The sequence below is a fragment of the Alexandromys fortis genome, unplaced genomic scaffold, assembly GCF_014885135.2.
Source record: "Alexandromys fortis isolate MF-2015 unplaced genomic scaffold, M_Fortis_MF-2015_v1.1 scaffold_28, whole genome shotgun sequence".
Taxonomy (NCBI): Eukaryota; Metazoa; Chordata; class Mammalia; order Rodentia; family Cricetidae; genus Alexandromys; species Alexandromys fortis.
The window spans coordinates 12,894,346-12,914,437 of record NW_026067901.1 but is presented as its reverse complement, the minus strand read 5'-3'; the positions used below and the strand labels follow the sequence as shown (position 1 = coordinate 12,914,437).

The 20,092-nt window shown below is 49.1% G+C and overlaps 1 protein-coding gene across 1 annotated transcript; it reads left to right on the top strand.

Annotated features, from left to right (window-relative positions):
- The first annotated feature begins 1,626 nt into the window (after positions 1 to 1,626).
- Positions 1,627 to 15,360, top strand: Ribc2 (RIB43A domain with coiled-coils 2). The gene is made up of 7 exons (XM_050129561.1): positions 1,627 to 1,923; positions 2,487 to 2,568; positions 4,499 to 4,843; positions 5,734 to 5,852; positions 8,630 to 8,857; positions 11,417 to 11,583; positions 12,519 to 15,360. The coding sequence occupies exons 1-7, from the start codon at positions 1,810 to 1,812 to the stop codon at positions 12,595 to 12,597; spliced, it is 1,134 nt and encodes a 377-aa protein (XP_049985518.1). The 5' UTR covers positions 1,627 to 1,809; the 3' UTR covers positions 12,598 to 15,360.
- The last annotated feature ends 4,732 nt before the right edge of the window (positions 15,361 to 20,092 follow it).

The window sequence follows — 20,092 nt, the reverse complement described above, 5'->3', positions numbered from 1 at the left end:
GACCATGTGCTTCCTTTCTAGGAGTCTGGAATTTGGGTACGTGCTAGGAAGAGGATATGACCATCTCCCAGTAAAAACCCTATGCATTGAGTCCATGAGGTTTCTTGGTGGCATTTTAACATGAGAACTTACTGCTGAGGATTTTGGCTTTTCCTGTTGCTGAGTTTGCTCTGTACCTCTCCACTGCCATGCATGACAATCCTGACTAAACTCTATGCCACACACTGAAGGATCAACCAGCAAATCACCAAACCAGAGGGTAGTCCTGGAAACCTTCAACCCCACTGGTAGATTCGCTATATGAGGAAACTTAAAGATGAGTTCTATAAAAACTATAAAATTTGTGTCTAAGTCAGCTGTGGTGGGGCACACCTTTAATTCCAGCACTTGGGAGGCAGTGGAAGGTGGATGGTAACTCAGAGGGTAGCTTCAGATAGTATGGTTAGAAAACATTAACTGCTGGTTGGGCTTAACAATCATTTGTTGAAAAAGACAAACCGGTCTGCAGCGTTTAGACTGGAGACCACTGCTGCGAAGGGAAGGATTTCACCGCAGTACCAGCCGGGAAACCGCCTTTAGAGATTACCTGCGGGCACGACATTACCTTTCTTTACATTAACCTTGCTTGCACACGTTTTCTTTTGTTTTGTTTTTCCCAACAAAGGCCAAATCCACTTCATGCCTAGCACTTGCTGTCCTTGGGGTGGGCGCTGGAGAGCTACTGGCTGGCGGAGTCTGGGGAAGCAGTGAAACCTCGGGCCACAGTCAGGCCCACAGCGGGGTGGGGGGTGGGTGTTCGGTCCCCTCAGGGCGACAGCAGGGACTGGGGGTGACTGGGCGCCCTCAGGCCTACAGCAGTGTGGGGGGGGGGACAGACTTGGTCCCCTCAGGGCGACAGCAGGGACTGGGGGTGACCGGGTCCCCCTCACGCCTACAGCAGTGGGGGGGGGGCGGACTTGGTCCCCTCAGGGTGACGGCAGGGACCGGGGGAGGGGGGGGTGACTGGGCCCCTTCAGGCAGGCCTACAGCAGTCTGGAAGGGGTACTCGGTCGGCTCAGGGCGACGGCAGGGACTGGCGGTGACTGGGTCACCCCAGGCCAGCAATGGCAAGAGCAGTCCCCCGGGTCCCCTCCAGCCTACAGTGTTGAGGGTGGGGTCCCCTCAGGTCTACAGTGAGGGTTGGGGTGGCTGGTTCACCCCCCCCCAGGCCAACGACAGGTGAGAGCAGGCCCCCGGGTCCCCTCTGGCCTACAATGGGGGTTGGGGTGTCTGGGTCCCCCCCGGGCCAAAGACAGGCGAGAGAAGGCCCCCGGGGCCCCTCGGGTCTACAGCGGGAGGCAGTGTCCCCTGGGGCTGAACTGCTCTGAGGCGCTGGTTACCAGAGCCATTGGGGCCGATGATGCAGGTGAACCTCTTGAAGGGACCGATGACCTGGCGGCCTCGCCACGACTTGAAATTCTCCACGAGCAGCAGCTCAAGGTGCCCCATGGCTGTCCTCCGCGCCTCAGCTGCCTCCTCGTGCGCCACGGAGGAAAAGCGCGGGAAGCGCTTTGCCAAGTCTCGCGAGACTGGCGCGAGCGACGCGCCTTTCCCTAGCAACGGAGGTTGTTGGCGTTTCCCGGGAAATCCGATTCCTGTGCACCGCTTGTGGCCGAAAGCAGGCTCTTGGTGGTCGCTGGGACAGATCAGCTTCCAAACTTTCGGAAGTGCTACTTGTTGCTTCTGGGAGCTGCAGCTTGCTTATTTCTGTGACCTTTTCTTACCGTGTTTGTTCTGAAAGCTGCTGAAGCCCCGCCGGATTCCAGAGCCATGGAGGTAGCGCTGGTTAAGGACCTGCAACAGGACGCCAGCCTCGAAAAGAAGCGGTACATGGAGCTGTGCAGGCAGGGACGGGTCTTCAACGCCAGGAACAGGATTATTGGGGTGAGGCACCGGGGGGGTGGGGTGGGAGGCAATGCTTGGAAGGAACGTTTATACCGAAGTACCAAGTTTGCCTGGGTAGACTTGAAAAGCCTTACGCTCACCAACAGTGGCCCAGCGGGAGCCAGTGGGAGCCAGCATTTGCTTTTTTGCTATTCTCCTGTTTAGCTCAGTTTTCCCATTCTTCCAGGTGGCAAATGCCCTGGTTACCTGAGTGGGGTCCAGGAGGTGGGAGACCTTGCAGAGTTCACCACGTAGTGAAAGAGACCATGCCTTAAAATGGCCAGAAAACGCAGTGGGATGAGCACCAGCACAGACTGGAGCCTGGAGGAGGAAATCAGAGAGGGCTTCCCAGAAGGGTGGTACCTAACCAGTGTTGGGGGGATGTGTGTGGGTTAAGAAGTGGAGGAAGTCCTGGTGAACACAGCACAGGCAGGACCCAGCTATAAGCAAAGCCATCCAAGCATGGGAAGGGAATTTGTTGATTCTGTGGCCAGATGAGGGGAATTGTAGCCTACTGAATAATACTAGCTGGCTCTTACCTCTCTTCCCTCATCCGTACCCAGGGAGACACACAAGCCTGGGAAGTCCAAGTTCACAACCAGAAGATAAAAGAAGCAACTGAAAAAGCTAGACATGAAACTTTTGGTGAGCATTTCTAAAATGTCCGTCTATAGCTTAAGACCTCTTGTCTTAATTTCTGTGGAAGCCAGAGCAAATGCTTTGTGTTCTCAGGGCCCTGGATTCAGTCTCCTGCATGTGCATGAATGAGAACACACACACACACACACACACACACACACACACACAGAGTTATCATTTGCATGGTCTTTCTCCTTTTAAAATTCCACAATTTCTTGTGCTCTGTTAACTGAAAGAGAATATTCTTCCTCTCAAGAAAAAGCAGCTAATGAATCTCAATGTACCTCTTAAGAAATGTATTTTAAATAAAAGGAGTGTTTTTCATTGTTCTCTTAAAAAACCCCTTTCTCTAAAAGGGAAAAGCTTAAACACACACATGTACACATTCTCTACTTCAGACTCAAAGCTGATCTTCTGTGGAGGACAGCTGTTTGTAACAAGTGACACACAAACCCTGGAGCTCAGACCTCTGAGCTGACTCAGTGATTTACATGTGGTATGTAACATGTGTGCATATAGTATTTACATACATGTAGCTCAAATAGTGTTCTAGGTTCTAGTTCAAAACATCAAACAGAATCCAGTTTTCCTAGATGGTTTTTAAATATAAAGCAGAGAAAACCAGCCTACAAACCACAATCCCAGACAACTTAGACAACAATGAGGACACTAAGAGAGACTTACATAGATCTAATCTACATGAAAAGTAGAAAAAGACAAGATCTCCTCAGTAAATTGGGAGCATGGGGACCTTGGGGGAGGGCTGAAGGGAGGAGGGGAGAGGCAGGGAGGGGAGCAGAGAAAAATGTAGAGCTCAATAAAAATCAGTATAAAAAAGAATTCAGTTTTCCTTTCATGGCCAGCAATTTCACCAATTGTTGAACATTGGGTTTTTTAAATGCCATAGGATTTTTTAAGTATAAAAAAGCTGGGCATATAATTGTAGAGACAAACGTGCTATCAATTTAGGCTTTAAGATATATGGGCAGAAAAAGACAAAATTTCTTATCAGTGGTTATGTTCAAGTGATTCAATTATGAATGAAGTTGCTTTTGTTTATACTATTGTACATTTTTCAAATTTTTCGATCTTGTTTGTAAAGTAGTTCAGACTTATCAAACCAATGTAACAGACACACATGTGTCCACCACCAAGCTTGATGTCAACATTTTGCTTTGCTGACCTCGGGCATCTTCAAGAGTTCTTTCTGAAAACTACGTTGTATATAACACGAGTACCCCGTTATAGTTTCCCTGTTTATAGATGTACTATCTATGTTTCCTTCATAATGTAAACTTGCTTTTGTATGCCTTTGTGTCTGCATATGGTGTGTGTGTGAGGGTATATGCACATGTGTGTGCAGATAGGCCTGCCTGTGAAAGCACAGAGACCATGTAGACCAGGCAGGCTGGTCTCTGCCTCCCAAGTGCTGGGACCGAAGATGTGCATCACCACACCGATTTTAAAAGGTTTTTGGCAAATACTGCTTCAGTTAATATCCATGTATCATGTGCCTTGTGCACGTGTGAGAGAGACACTGGCGTCGAATTGATGGCTCAGATTGCTCTGTTAGAAGTACGCCAATTACACTTCAGTAGCAGTGGGTGCAGCCGTCTCCATCTCATTCCTCACGTCAGGACTAGTGTATGCATCGGTGGCATTTTAAGCATTCTGTCTGAATGTGTCCCATGAAAGGTTAGTGTTCCTATCTAAATATGTTATCCACTTGGGTTTCTTTATAGTGCTTTACCTGTGTTCATTTCTCAGTTTTCCTATGTACTTAAGATGTTTGCAAGTATTTTTTATATATGCGGATGCTGTTCCTTTAATGGTTATGTTACAGTCTGGGAACATTGTCCTTAAGTCATGAAAATCAGTTCTAAAGTAGATCCATTCTTATTCATCGTAGCTGATATGTGTCCTGTGTCTTTCCTAGCTGCTGACATGAAGCACAATGACAAAGTCATGTGCATACTCCATGACCGCGAACGGAGGGACAGGAAACAACTCTGTCGCGCTATCAATGACTTCCAGCAGAGCTTTCAGAAGCCAGAAACTCGCCGTGAGTTTGATCTCTCGGACCCCCTGGCCCTCAAGAAAGATCTCCCAGCCCGGGTGTCAGACAACGACATGAGGAACACCATATCAGGAATGCAGAAGTTCATGGGAGAGGATTTAAACTTCCACGAGAGGAAGAGATTCCAGCAGGAGCAGAACAGAGAATGGTCCCTGCAACAGCACAGAGAGTGGGAGAGAGCGCGGGCTGACCACAAGCTTGCAGGTAACCAAAGAGAAGAGAGGTTGATCTCAAGAGTCTTTCCAGTGTAGTGTTTGTGGATGCTTTTCAAAGCTCCACCAACATCACTACAAAAGTCAAAACCTCATTAAAAATCAAAAAAAAAAAATGTGAGCTAGTAAATGTGAGTTTAAAAATCCAAAAAAAAAATGTGAGCTAGTAAATGTGAGTTTAAAAATCAAAAAAAAAAAAAAAGTCAAAACCTCGGTCCTCAGAGTCAGCATCTCAAGCCTCTACAGAATAGGAAACGCTTTCTGAGCACTCTTATTGCCCTCCTTTGCTTCCTGTTGCTGTGATGAAACACCATGACCAAAAGCAACGTGGGGAGGAAAGATTTATTTCACTCCCAGGTCACAGTTCATCACTGAGGGAAGCCGAGGTGGGACTCATGTAGGGCAGGATCCTGGACACAGGAGCTGAAGCAGGGCCTGCTTAGAAGATGAATAAACACGTGGAAGGTCTTCCAAGTCTCCTGGGTGTGGAAATGGAGGACCCACGGGTCCTTTGGGAGCCCAGTCACAGGCCCAGGGCTAGCAGGTCCTCATAGGACTCAGTGGACCCAGAGTGTAAGGCTGAAACCATCTCCTGATAGACCAGTTAGCAAGGTCTAGCTAATTTACCCTAGGACTGCTGCAGACATCACCAATTCACAGCAGATATCATCGATCCATAGAGTTTATACTCAGAGTACCACAGTACCCCTTGCTCGTGAAGATCTAGAGCTGCACTTAAATCATCCCAGCTCTCCCAGCACCTGTGAGCGAAGTAACTTCCCCCCTCCACGCACTCTCCCTTTTCTTCCATAGTAGAAATGAGTGTGGACCACCACACTCTGGTGGGCATACTCAGGCTGACGGCATTTTGTCTCCTGGCAGAGGACTTCCACACGCAGACAAGACTAAAGTTCGATGAAACAGCCAGAGACTTGCAGAAGCTAGAAGGCTTGACCAGGAAGGAAGTCTGTGCAGCCACGAAAGAGTTCAACAAGAACCAGGTATCCACACCCTGAGCTCAGGCTGAAGGGAGGGACATGTACATAGCTGCTTCCTCCGGGTCTCCCTACGTTTGGAGGGGTCCCAAGCTCAGACTGCATACACCACCTCTGACAGAGCCCTTGACAGGGCTCACACCATAACGGAGGTCAGTGAGATCTGGTTTGGCCTGACCCTCAATGCAAACTGAAACCGGTAAACTTCACCACCCGCAGGGGTGGGGAAAGCTGTCACTTTTTCAGACCTCCAGAACAGGAGGAGCCTCTGCCCAGGTGAGCTCCACTTGGCTGGGCTGGTCTCAGTTCTTACTGTATCACAAGCTCAGTCATGAGGCCGTCGGAGCAGACAAATGGCACCCTTCTCTTCTCAGCTGCCTGGTTTCCCCTAGGCTTCCCATCCTCCAGTCCCTCTGAAGTTGCTGAGTTCCTTACTCCTTTGGAAACGGCTTTCTCCTCCAGGTTTTGGGGGTTTGTTGCTGTTTCCCCATGCAGTTCAATTCCGAGTGATTTACCATTCTCCCTGTCTCTAGAGATATGGTCTCAGGAAGAAAACGGCTGACTTTATTTCACATTTACTTGCTTTTTTCTTTTTTAATCAAGTCAGGGTCTCTCAGTATAGTTCCTGTCCTGGAACTCACTCTGCAAACCAGGCTGGCTTCAGACTCACTGAGATCCACCTGCCTCTGCCCCTCAAGTGCTGGGATGAAAGGTGTGCACAGTGTCATAGTCAGCAGGAATGGCCGTAGCACCTGCTCTTTATTGAGTATGAGGATGCACACAGTGTTGGGACAGTTTAGCCCATCCTCGGGACTCTGAACAGTAGCCACTACTTATTTTAAGACCTATTATTTTTAATCGTGTGTGTGTGTTCATACATGTGAGCCATGTGAATGTGGGTACCTATAGAGGCCAAAGTCAGATCCTCTGGAGTTGGAGTTACAGGAAGCTGGGAGCTGCCTGATGTAGGTGCTGGGAACAGAACTTAGGTCCTCTGCTCTTAAACACTGAGCTAATCTCTCCAATCCTGGTGGCTGAGATTTTTAACTGTGGCAACAATTCCCTGCTAGCATGTTTGACTATTTGACAGCCCTACCACAGAGGCTGATTAATGCTTTTTCACTGGTAGAGAAAGGCTCAGAAGGATGAGCAAGGCTCTGAGGGATGAGCGATTTTCTAAGGATATCCAAATGCTAAATGGCATGTATTTGAATTTGGTCTTGTCTGCCACGAAATCTGTGCTTGATGACAAGGCATCTGGCCTCTTGCAAGCCCCTGCCTTTCAAGTCCTCTGCTCATTCTTCTCTAAGAAGAGCAGCCAAGGCTGGGAAATGTCTCCCAATCCACCTGTATTAGTCAGGGTTTTCTAGAGAAACAAATCTGATAGACCAAATCTCTCTATATAAATGGGGTTTACTAGAGTGGCTTACAGGTCATGGTCAGGTGATTCCAACAATGGCCGTCTTCTGAAAGAAAGTCCAAGAACCCAGTAGTTGTCCATTTGATCCGTGAGGCTGGATGTCTCAGGTGGTGTTCAGTATACCTCAGAATCCCAAAGAAGTAGGCTATAATGCCAGTGGAGAAATGAGCTTGCCAGTGAGAGTGAGGACAAGCTGGTGAAGGGCAAGGGCTTCTTCCTTCTCCTGCATCCTTTATACAGGCGGCTACCAGGTGTGACCCAGATTTAAGGTGGGTCACTGTCTTAGTCAGTGCTCTATTTCTGTGAAGAGACCCCATGATCAGGGCAGCTCTTAGGAAAGAAAGCATGTAATTGGGGGCTTGCTCACAGTTTCCGAGGGTGAGTCCGTTTATCGTCATGGTGGGAACATGGTGGCATGCGTGGCACAGGGGAAGTGTCGGAGAGCTTTTCATGCTGTTCCTCAGGCAGCAGGAAGAGAGACCCTGGGCCTGGTGTGGACTCTTGAAACCTTAAAGCCCACCCCCAGCAACACACTTCCTCTAACAAGGCCACACCTCCTAATCCACTCCCTTGTGACTAAGTACTCAAATATATGATCCTTTGGGAAACATTTTTATTCAAATCACTACAGTCTTCCTACCTCAAATGATCCAATTCACACACACAAAAAAATCTTTCACACAGGTACCCAGCAGCTTGGGTTTTAGATAAGTCCAGATGTAGATACAGTCAAGTTAACAACCAAGAATAACCATCCCTTGACTGTAAAGAGAAATACCTGCAGTCCAGAGAGGGCAAGCATACTATACAAATCACACAGTCCCTCACATCCAGGCTTTGAGTAGTTAATCAACAGGAGTTGTTCTTCCCCGCCCCCCAAGATAGTGTTTCCCTGTATAGCCCTAGATGTTCTGGAACTCTCTTTGCAGACCAGACTAGTCTCAGACTCACAGAGATCCACCTGCCTCTGCCTCCTGAGTGCTGGGATTAAAAGTGTGCGCCATCACCGCCAGGCAGGAATTCATTTGCGATGGGGGCTATGCTGAAACTGTTAGGACTGCTGAGGCAGCTGTGTGCTACCACCTTTAGAAGTCACCACTGTGGAGGCTTGTGGCGGTGGCCTACAGATGTCCAGGGGTTTTAGGGACCATGGGATGCACACTGCCCTGTACTGGAGACAAGCCAGTGGGGCAGCCCATTGCTCTGACAAATTGGTGCAGAGCCTACAGTCGTACACACACCAGTGGGGAATGAGCCAAAGCCCAGCCACTGCCCAACAGTGCTCTGATAATCTCCAGCCTACAGCCAGGGCCCAGATGTGGTCTTGACCCTGCAGTCACTCTAGAGGTCCTTCTCTACACAGGTTTTGGAGCTGGCAGAACGGAAGAGGCAAGAGAAGCAGAAAGAGCTAGAGGACAATATGACTGAGATCACCAACCTGCTGCACGGGGACCTGCTCTCTGAGAACCCGCAGCAGGCAGCCAGTTCCTTCGGGCCTCACCGTGTAGTCCCTGACCGCTGGAAGGGCATGAGCAAGGAGCAGCTGGAGGAGATTCGCTTCACTCAGAAGCAACAGATCCAGGAGAAGCTGGTGAGCTCCTCCTGGACCACAGAGCCACTTCTGCACCCCCGAGCTGCCCCCACACCCAGCTCCTGTGTCAGTGCTCATTCTGAGAGATACCTCTGCTGTAGGCAGCTTTCATTCCGGTGGGAGGGGAATAAGAGCCAAAAGCTACGGCCACACATGATGTGTGTAGCAGGTGTGAGAGATGAGCAGAGGATGACTGCGGACCTTTTAGAGGGTGGACCTGGTTTCTACAGAGATAGGAAGTTGGTGGGAGGGCCATGCTGGTGGAGAGGAGCTCACTGGTACAACTTTGGATGTGTTAACTGTATAATGTCCATTAGACATCTGTGGGATTAGGTTTGCCTGATGTGGCAAAAGAAAAGGAAACCAAAAGCACTGGCTACAGCGTTTTAAACAAGGTAGAATCTATGTGTATATAATCGGTCCTCAGAATAGTCTCAGGCTTAAGTAGAAGCTCTATGGCCACTGTATTCTGCTATCTTTGGCATCTGGGCCTAACTTTGCGCAAGTGTTTGCTTAAATGCCAGCCATCACATACATGAGCAAATGGTGTAGAAGGAAAAGTAAGGATACCATTTTTTTTAATACTTATTTATTTATTATGTATACAATATTCTGTCTGTGTGTATGCCTGAAGGCCAGAAGAGGGCACCAGACCTCATTAAAGATGGTTGTGAGCCACCATGTGGTTGCTGGGAATTGAACTCAGGACCTTTGGAAGAGCAGGCAATGCTCTTAATCTCTGAGCCATCTCTCCAGCCCCCTAAGGATACCATTTTTATGGAGTTTCACTGGACAACATTTATATTACTCCAACTGGAAAGGACATCGGGACATGCATGCTAGTGGCTCTCTGTTAAGGATGAGAGAATGGTGGCCGCTGGGGACTCTTACCATTCTCTGTCTACAGTTCCAGGTGAAGTGTAGGTGGGGAAAAGCTGAGGAGGAAGCAGGGTGTCTGATCAAGATTCAGAACAAGGTCTAGGCCAGAGCCTTATGTTTGGGAGTTGTCATCTGCAGAAAGTAATACGGTAGCAGTCCTGAGTGTGATCCTGGGTGAGGCAGACAGTGAGGAACACTCAGGTCTGCGGCTCAGGCAGGGCCATCATTTACAAAGAGGGGACCTGCTGAAAGCAGCTGGGGAAGGGGTGGGTAGACGGATGCCAAGAGAGATGTCCTAGAGGTCAGGGGAGGGAACCCCTGCACCACAGTACTCCCAGGATGTGATCTGCCCCCTCAGCAACCCAGCAGGCAGAGGTGCTGGGGTGAGGGCTGGCTGCTCTGGGATAGGGTGCAGGGGAGGCCGGCCTGGTGGAGAGCAAGGAGCAGAGTCTGTCACACATCTGCTCAGCTGGACTGTGGAATGAAGGTTGGCCTAAAACCCAGAATTTTGGTCCAGTTTTTATTCTAGAAAATTCAGAAGGCAGGACCACACAAAGGGAGAAGGAACACATTAAGATTCTCGCTTAGGCCCTTGCTCCATGCTTCTTGGTGCTTTTTCTTCTCCATGCTCTCTGAGCCCCAGGTGATCTGAGAAATAGAGCTCATGCTAAGGCAAGTGCGCGACTGGCCATGGCGTCTTTGAACAGTCCTTTACAGACGTCACTGGCCATGGCGTCTTTGAACAGCCCTTTACAGACGTCACTGGCCATGGCGTCTTTGAATAGCCCTTTACAGAAAGGTCTCTGAGATTCCCAGAAGCAAGGACACCCCTCCCAGGTGGCAGGTGGCTAAGCCAGTGCAGGCTGACTTTGGGTCCTGACATGAGACTGTGCTGGACACCACTCATTCCTCTGGTGTAGATGTTCATCTAGCCTTCAACATGGCCCACCCAGTTGCTTCTCCCAGGAGATCATTTGTGAGAAGTTGAACTGTCTTGGGAGTCAGTTCTCTACACTAATCCACACTAGTCCAGTGCCCCAGAGGGCTCCATGCTTTGCAAGGAAGGATCTGACAGGCAGGACTTTTAGAACGAGGCTGTCACCCACACCTTCATGGTGACACTGTTGTCACAGGGTGAGGCTCAGTGTCAGTGTGCTCAGGGATTCCACAAATGATCCCTACATTAGACAACTTGCTGGGGGCAACATTTGGCTTGCTAAGCCAGCTGGGAACCCTCCTGAGGATCTGATTGAGATCAGTCTGGCTGGGAGCACTATGGGAGCTAAGTTCCCAGGTCCTTCAGGAATAAGAGAACATCAATGCCATTTTTTTTTTTTTTTTTTTTGGTTTTTCGAGACAGAGTTTCTCTGTGGTTTTGGAGCCTGTCCTGGAACTAGCTCTTGTAGACCAGGCTGGTCTCAAACTCACAGAGATCCGCCTGCCTCTGCCTCCAGAGTGCTGGGATTAAAGGCGTGCGCCACCACCGCCCGGCTCATCAATGCCATTTGAGGGCAGAAAGCAGCCAGACCACATAGGACAAGGGTTGGGTGGGTGAGGTCACCTCTCTTCTCCTTCAAGCTTCAGTTTTTCCACCCATAAAAAGAAGCCAGGTTTCTCAGATGAATGCCCTGGGCTCCTGGGCCCTAAGAGAAGGTTGTAAATCCCTTTTCCTGCCTTCAGAGGCTTCAGGAGGAAGAATGTCAGCACAACATGGACTGGGACCGACGCAGGATCCAGAAGGCTCGCGCCAGCCTACTCCATGAGCGTCAGCAGCAGCGCTTGCAGCGGGAACTGCGCAGGGCCCTGGACTGCAGCAACCTCAGCCTGGCCAAGGAGCAGCATTTACGGTGAGTGTCAGGGACCTCACGTAGGTGCAGAGTAGGTGGGCAGAGCCATAAGTCACTCACTGTGTGTACCTTAGGTGCTTGAGGGACACTGAGTCACCTGGGGAATCAGGGAGACTTTCTGGAGGAGGCTTCATAGTTGAGCCTTGGGGTGTAGTGGTCGCCTACTATGTAGCCTTTCCAGGCAGAGGCAAGGAGGACTCTCAGGCTCTTTCACATGCTAGAGTCACCCGAGTATAAACAGAACCCCAAGAGTGGCTCCAGGATACAGCTATGGCAGATAAACTTAACAAGATCACCAGGCAAGTATTCGCTCACTCAGCTATTCTTGTATCCTGAAGCTGAGTCCTGAGGGGAAGCCTGGGGTCTGCTCCAGTCTGACAGTTGTCATGGCGTCCACTGGGGCTTAAAGGAACACTCAGATATGACCTGACAAGACAGTCATACTCTTGGGTGATGTCCCCATGAGTCACTGACACCCAGTCCCTCATCTAACTTTAGTGTCATCGCTGGAGAATAGTGGAAAGGACTCTTACATATATATATGTGTGTATGTGTCCATATATATGTATGTATGTATACATGTATATATACACATATATGTATATGTGTGTTTGTATGTACATACATACACACATTTATAAAATATTGTGCAGGGGTATTTTTGCATAAATCCTGTATGCCACTTGCATGCAGTGCATATAGAGGCCAGAAGAGGGCATCAGATCCCCTAGAACAGGAGTTACAGATAGCTGTGTGCCTCCATGTGGGTGTTGGAAACTGAACCTGGGTTCTCTGCGAGAGCAACAAATGCTCTTAGCCCCCAACTGTCTCTCTAGGCCAGGGAACTCTTGTTTTGAGCTCGTTAGTGTTGGAATGGATTCTGTAGTGTGGGCTTTACCTCACATATTTGCTTATCTCTTTTCTTCTGTTATCAGGAAAAAACAAATGGATGAAGCCTCCACAAGTCAACCCACAGAAGATTATTTCTCACAGTTTAATACAAGAAGCCGCTAATAGGAAAGACTCCCCTTTTCTTGTTTATAGTAGAGTGGTCCCCTCGGAGTTACACTTATTTCAAAGTGAGCCTGCTCCTTGGTCTGAATTTTCTCATCACACTTCATCTCCTGGGGAGTGTGCACTCTGGAAGCTCTGCTCTGTGAAGGCCTCTAGTGCAGCTCTGGGTGCTGTGGCCTTAGGGCTCAGCAGAGAGGACACGAGGGCTGGTGTGCGGCTCCAGCTCCGGGCTAGCTGCTACAGTCACTTGCTAGCTCAGTAAGCATCATAGGTGTTCTGTGTGCTTCATGAGGTACCCTTTGTTCCACTCTCACCCCAGAGGCCGCCGGCATCTCTGCCGTTGTCTAGTGTGCAAATCTGAGTTAAAGGCACACATCTGATTTATTGTGTGATCCTCCCCCCACACACACCAGGAAATGTCAGCACCCAGCAAGTCTGGCTTTCAGCCTCTTCATCTCCTGGCTCCTGTAACAAAGCCCCGGGCAACAGTGGTTTCTGTAAAGCATCATTTTTTATTTCTTGTTGTAATGAAAGCAAGCTGACCTAGAAGCCCTGCTGGCTGGGGAAGGCCCAGTGCCCTCTGCTTCTTGCTCAGCCTCCCTTGCCACTGTGCAGCTCCCATCCTAGGGTCTAGGTCTCTGCTCCAGTTTGCAGTCCTGTCACCAGAACCTAGCGTTCAGGGATATGATCCCAAAAGTATCTGTTTCGTCTCTGCTCACATCCCCACTCTGACAAGCTCTGACTACAAGAGTGCTCCTTTTTGTTGTGGCTGTCCTCAGGTTGGTAAGACTCGAAGAGGATGTCCAGACCAAGGAGACCTCTGCAGTCACCCATCACAAATGCGTTCTCGAGGAAATATGCCCCCACTGACACCGCCAACAGCTGGCTGGGCTTTTAGGAAGGTCAGACCAAGTTGAAGTCACCAGTACAGCAGGGCAGTGTGCTGTCAGTGGCCATCACTGTTGGGCACAGATAAGAACAGGTACCCTTGAAGGCCTGTCCTTTACAAACGCCCATCTGGGCCAAGAGTCCAGTGGTAATGACACAATGGCCCAGGTGTTTGTTTAGGCAATGACAGGATCCACCCATACTTTCCACAGGCTTCACTTTGCCTGGGTCTTTTCACATAGCCAGTGCCTCTGTCATAAAACTGGGACCCGCTGTTCTACCTCATGTTTTCCGCAGGGACTCACACACACCCTGTGAATGCTCCAGCCACAGTGAACTAGGCCTTTCTTCTCTGGAGCAATGTGGAGTCCTATGGTAGTGACCACCATTTTGCCAGAGGCCCATAGAAACCAAAGCACCCATCAGAGAAGTAACTGGGGCCCAGCCCCTTCAGAAGCTCCTCTATGGACTACTCTGTGCCCCTTTGTATGCTTGGATGGCCCCACTACCAAGCCCAGGGAATCTACCTCTGGAACTCAGCCCTCGTTTCCTGAGCAGGAGTGTCTGGCTTCAAGAGTGCATTATGGGACAAGAACATGCCAGGAAGAAAGGGTAGGTGTGGATGCTTTGGGCTGGGAGCCTTAAGAGCACCATGGCAGACTGGACAGCTTAAACAATGGACATTTCTAGTTTCTTACAGTTCTGAGGTTAGAAGCGTGTGGTGGTTAGACCACCGGCGATGCACGCCTTTAACTCCAGCACTCAGGAGGCAGAGGCAGGAGGATCTCCGAGTTTGAGGCCAGCCTGGTCTACAGAGTGAGTTCCAGGACAGCCAGGGCTACACAGAGGAAACCCTGTCTTGAAAGAAAGTTTGTGATGGAGATGCTAGAAAGATAAGGACAACAATCGTAAGGGGTATGATGACTTCATGTTCACAACTGCATTGATTTCCAAGTAAGGTTACAGTCTGAGCTACTAGAGGGTAGGATCACAAGTCATCTCATCACAGAATAAAATGCTGAGTGCCCCTGGGTATATCAATAATTCTATGGGGAACATTGATGAAGGGACCAGGATTTGGCACAAGGCATCGCAAGACCAAATTCTCAGCACAAAGATTGGTTTGTCTCAGAGGGACAAAGGGCAGGGAATAAGAGATGAAGACAGGAGATAGAGGAAGAGGGAGGTGGGGAAAAGAACAATGGAGGAGGGAAGGAATATTTATCCTGGAGGGACAAAGGACTGCATCTGAATAGAGAGGAGACATGTGGCCCATAGGCAAATGGCAGTCTATAAGGGAAAAGGGAAAACCTCAAGTTAGGATGAGGTGTTTAATTTTAACTGGGCATGTTAATTAGGGCAACCAAAAGAGGCTTTTGATTGCTGGAGTTCAATACTTTGATAGCTGGACCTTGGTAGTCAGCCTCAGGAGGAAGAAGTGGCCAAATAAGGGAATAGACCTTGGTGGCTAGCTTTAAGAACATAATATAGTGGTTTTTTAGAAAGGCAAGGGAACTTGGGCCATGTTTGCCATTCTTGGGCCAACTAGAGTTCCTTCATAGGGTACCCAGACTAAACAAGTCAGCTTGTGGCAGCATTCTCTTGGTAGACAATGGACAGTCAACTGAGGTGGTGGATCCTCCTGCTTTTGAGGAGTGTGGTAGTTTGAGTAAAAATGGCCCTCATGGGCCCATAGTGAATGGCACTGTCAGGAGGTTGGCCTTGTTAGAGTAGGTGTGTCCCTGTTGGAGGAAGTGTGTCACTGTGGGTGGGCTTTGGGGTTTCAAAAGCTCAAGCCAGGTCCAGTAGCTCTCTCTCTTCCTGCTGCCTGCCAATCCAGATGTAGAACTCGCAGCTCCTCCAGTACCATCTGTGTCCCCCATCCCCTGCCATGACAATGGACTAACCTCTGAGCCTATAAACCAGCCCCAATTAAATGTTTTCCTTTATAGGAGTTGTCATGGTCATAGTATCTCTTCACAGAAATAGGAACCCTAACCCTAAGACAAGGAGGGAGGCACAGTGGAATGTCCACAGAAGGACTATACGTCCATCAGGCAAATGGATCAATAAACTGTGATGTCTGCACAGTGATTATTCAGCCCTGGAAGGACACGAGACACTGCCGACAGAACACACACAGCATGAATGGCCTTGAAAACATGCCAAGAGAAGAAGCCAGTCATGAAGGGCTACACACAGTAGGACATGTCCAGAATAGACCTTTAAAGACAGAAAGCAGGTTAGACTTTCGCCAGGGACAGGCTTGAGGGGTAGTTAAAGGGTACAGAGTTCCTCTGGGTGCTGAGAATGTGGTAGAATTAGTACCAACAGCTGTAGAACACCGAATATACAAAATCCATAAAAATGGACAAATAGGGTGAGTAATATAGAGAATGAGGAAGATGAGGAAGTCACATCCCACAGCCAAACTGCAAGTTAGAAAAGGACTTTTGCAAAATCAACCATGTGCTTATCCTGGGGGCCAGGAAAGAAGATGTCTGTCCACAAAATACTGTTACAGAAATAGCCATAATGTGTCTATTTGTTCAAGTCCCAAACTGAGTCAACCAAAGTGTTTATCAACAGGTAGCCAAATGCGCATCTGTGTTGTTTTCATAATACCACAGGAATAAGTTGCTGACAACGTCCACCCAAAGGCAGAGACAGAAACTATGAGCAGAAATCCCACACCAGACACGAAAGTGTACAACATAAGATTCTGTGTGTTCAAAGTTCCAGGATCAAGCCGGGCGGTGATGGCGCACGCCTTTAATCCCAGCACTCGGGAGGCAGAGGCAGGCGGATCTCTGTGAGTTCGAGGCCAGCCTGGTCTACAAGAGCTAGTTCCAGGACAGGCTTCAAAGCTACAGAGAAACCCTGTCTCGAAAAACTAAAAAAATAAATTAAAAAAATTAAAAAATTAAAAAAAAAAAAAAACAAAGTTCCAGGATCCGCAAAGCTGTTCTTTCAGGAAGGCAGGAGGATGACCGCAGAGAAACATGAGGTCACTTGCTAGGAGTGGAGGAAGTGTATAGATAAAAACAGCTACTCAGTCCACTGCTACCAGGACTGCAACTGAGGACCCCTAACAAATGCCAGCATATCAGTGTTGATTGAGATTTCTGTCCGCCGTTGCCACATCACCAGCAGGTGGCGCTTCTAGCTCACCGCTCCAGTCTCCACTGAGCCCTGGCCATCTTGTTTCCATAATTGCTGGAGTGTCTGCAAATAAAGAGGGTTTGCGGGGGAAGGTCATTATGACTACTGAGCAACAGCCACTTTGGGTGACCGTGCAATGAGACAGTAGCAGCTGTCCTAATCCTCGTCGCCGCCGACAGAGCGTGGGGAGGAGCTGGGGACTGTTGAAGACAGTGGGAGGTGGGAGCCAAGCAGGAAGCTAAGTGGAACACGCTTTTACAGAACTGGGGCTTCATCTCTGATTGCTCACCCCACCCCAGGTCTCTTACCTAACCATTACCTTCAGGCACGTGCTGCCCATGGTGGAGTCCATGCCCTCTGCCAGACCTGGAACAGTCTTCGCAGTCCGTCTGTAGAGATGCCCCCTTCTTTTTCTTCTATGAACAAGGGCAGTCAACATCTTATCACAACCCTGTAACAGGACATGGCCAACAGAAGGCCCAGGACCACAGGACTCTTTTTTTACAGCTATTCTAGAAAACACTTCAAAATTCCTTCTTTTAATGGCTCTAGAGAAACTTCAACTCTACTAGCCACAATTTGGGGACCAGAACACCCCAGAGTTTATTGAAGAAAGAAAATCCTAGGCCATCTTCTCCACATCAGACTGGCTCCTCAATCTCCCCAAAGGTTCCCTTCTGGAGCTTGGGTTCACAGTAGCTTTGTTGAAATGTTCATGCAGAACCCACTGCAGGTCTTATAAGCATCTGGATCTGCTGGGGACAAGAATAGGAGCCAGAGTCACCACTAAGTCTCTTATCTAAGGTCACTCAGTGTCCTTGCCTTGCCTCTCTGGTCCACCGACTGGCCCAGTGTTCATTCTCAACTCAGGTTCATGAAGATGCACAGTCCATAGGCCCCATCTCCAGCCTCATCCTCTCCGGGGGAGGATTTTGTGAATCAGAGTTTAATCTCACAGGGAAGGAGCAGCGGACTTTTACCTGCAGAGTCCAACACCATGCTGGCCCAGTGTGTGTATATGCATGTATGTGAGCATGTATATATGTATGTATAAGACAAATTTTAGTGTGTCTCACCTCGATGGGTGAGACATCTTGATCCAAAGTGACACCTTGACCTAAACCAGCATCGACTAATCTCTTCACTTGCACGCCTGTTCCTCCCGCCCCCCATCCACCCACATTCTTTCTCAAGGCACCATAACCGCAGAGCCAGGGTTAAAATGGAAGGCAGATCTTTTCAGCTGAGAGAGGAGCTGAGAGTCCATGTGACCATGCCACCTCCTTTTCTGCTTCCCTTCGTTACCCCTCCCCCAACCACCTTCTTTGCTGTGACCCGATCCTGCCCCACATTCCTGCCTTGGGCATCCTCCATACTCACCATTCCCTCTGCGTGCCATGCTCTTTCTTCCAGATGCAAACATGGCTAACTGTTACTGTCTTAGGAACTCGGCTTAGCAGTTACCTTACAGGAGGGAGAACACTTTTCCTGTCTCGTACATTCAAACGTTCTTCCCCCATGGACCCTTCCTATCTCCATGGTCCTTTTGCCTCATTTGTAGAACCATCATTCGTCGTCCTCTTGGCCACTAAGATGCACATTCTGTGAGTGCAAGGACTGCTTCATTTATCGCTATTCCCAGAGTCTTGAACAGAGCAAGACTTGGGTTTATTTATTGCCCGAGTTGTCTGGGGGAGAGTTTCACAGTCTGAACCTAAACAGCCAGGGTTCTGGTATTGTGGCAGTTATCCCTGCTCAGCATCCTGAGAACTGAGAGGAAAACCGACCCACCAGGGACCAAATGATATGATGATGGAGAAGGCACCGGGGAAGAATTCACGCTGGGGGAAACAGGCCAGGCAGAGTGTAGCCCGGTTATCTGACCCAGGTAGCTAATAATGGGGAATGCTGGTCCTGGGCAGGGCAGTGGAAGTCCAGTGGCCAGCACCCCTGTGGAACACAAGGGACAACCAGGCAGGAAAACCCCTGCAGTGGCACCTGAGAGACAGCTTGAGGTATCAAAGAGCATGCTTAGCCAGGCCTGGTGCCATTCAATGTGACAGCCACCTCCTAGGTTGGAAAGGCTGCATCAAGAGGCTGGCAGCGCTCAGTTTAAATCACATTCAACCTGTGCTCCGTCTGCAGCCCTTGTAATTCATATGCGAATGCTGTGCAACTCTTCTCTGTACATTTGAGTTTGCTGATTGATGGTGCTGCTGCTCCAGAGAGATCACAGTCTGGAAGGAGGGACTAGCTTTTCACTCATCTGACAGGTGCCACATGCTGTGGCAAGCACAGTGCTATGCCCCTGGCTATAGTAATTAAGACAGTTAGGGGGAGCTCAGTGGGGTATTAGTTACTTTTCTGCTGCTGTGACAAAAACGCCATAACCACGGCAACTTAGAGAAGGAAAGGTTTATTTGGGCTTATGATTCCAGAGGGGTGAGAGCCCATTATGGCAGGGAAGGATGAAAGCAAGCAGCTGGCTTGAACAGGATGCTGAGGACTCGCATCTTAAATCACAAGCAGGAAGCAGAAACAACAAACTCAAAACTGGTGCAAGGCTTTTGAAACCTCAAAGACCCCACCACCACCCGCGCTCCAGTGGCATACTTTTTCTGGTAAAGTCACACCTCCAATACCTACCCAAACAACTCCACCAACTGGGGACAAAGTATTCAAACATCTGAGTCTAGAGAGGGAACATTCACATCCAAATCACCACAGTGGAAGAACTCTTACTTCGCATATGCAATGCCCTAGGTTCAAGCCCACCATTTAGAGGGAAGATAAGAAATGGCATGTGGTCTGGAGAGCAGAGGAGCAGAAATTAATAAGCAAATGCTCGGATAGCTCGACTCAAATAGCCCCACGAAATGGCTGAGAGTGATTTTGATGTTTTTATTAGTAACTTAGATAAATGTCGGAAGCTGTCTTGGGAAGGAGGAAACTGTGGCTGATCCTTTCAGAACACACTGTAATCATCTCGACTTTGATCAGGACGAGACCTTCCCATTCCCCTGAGCCTGACCCGGGAAGTCATTCCCATGAGTCTGAGACCTTGGTGTCTTTCCCATGGCCACGAGTCTGTTTTCTAGGAGTCCAGCCTCCACTCAGGGGCTACAAGTTGGCCATCCACGTGATAGGTCTGCCTGGATGGTGAGGGGAGCTGGCTGGTCACTGAGGCACCAAGCACGTAGCAAAAAGGAGGCTGTCCCAGACTCAGCTGAAACTTGCCAGGCAAGCAAGCCCCAGGGAAGGTGAAGAGCTGACTGAGTTTCTTGCCAACTGTGTGCGTAAGAGGAACAGAAAGACTTTGGTCTCAGGATTTGGCTTCCTTCCATACGATCCTAGCTACACGTTCAGCCTCTTTTGCCTCTTCTCCAAGATTCCCCGAGCCTTGCCCGATGAAACCATAACTTCACTGAGATCTAGAGTATTCCAC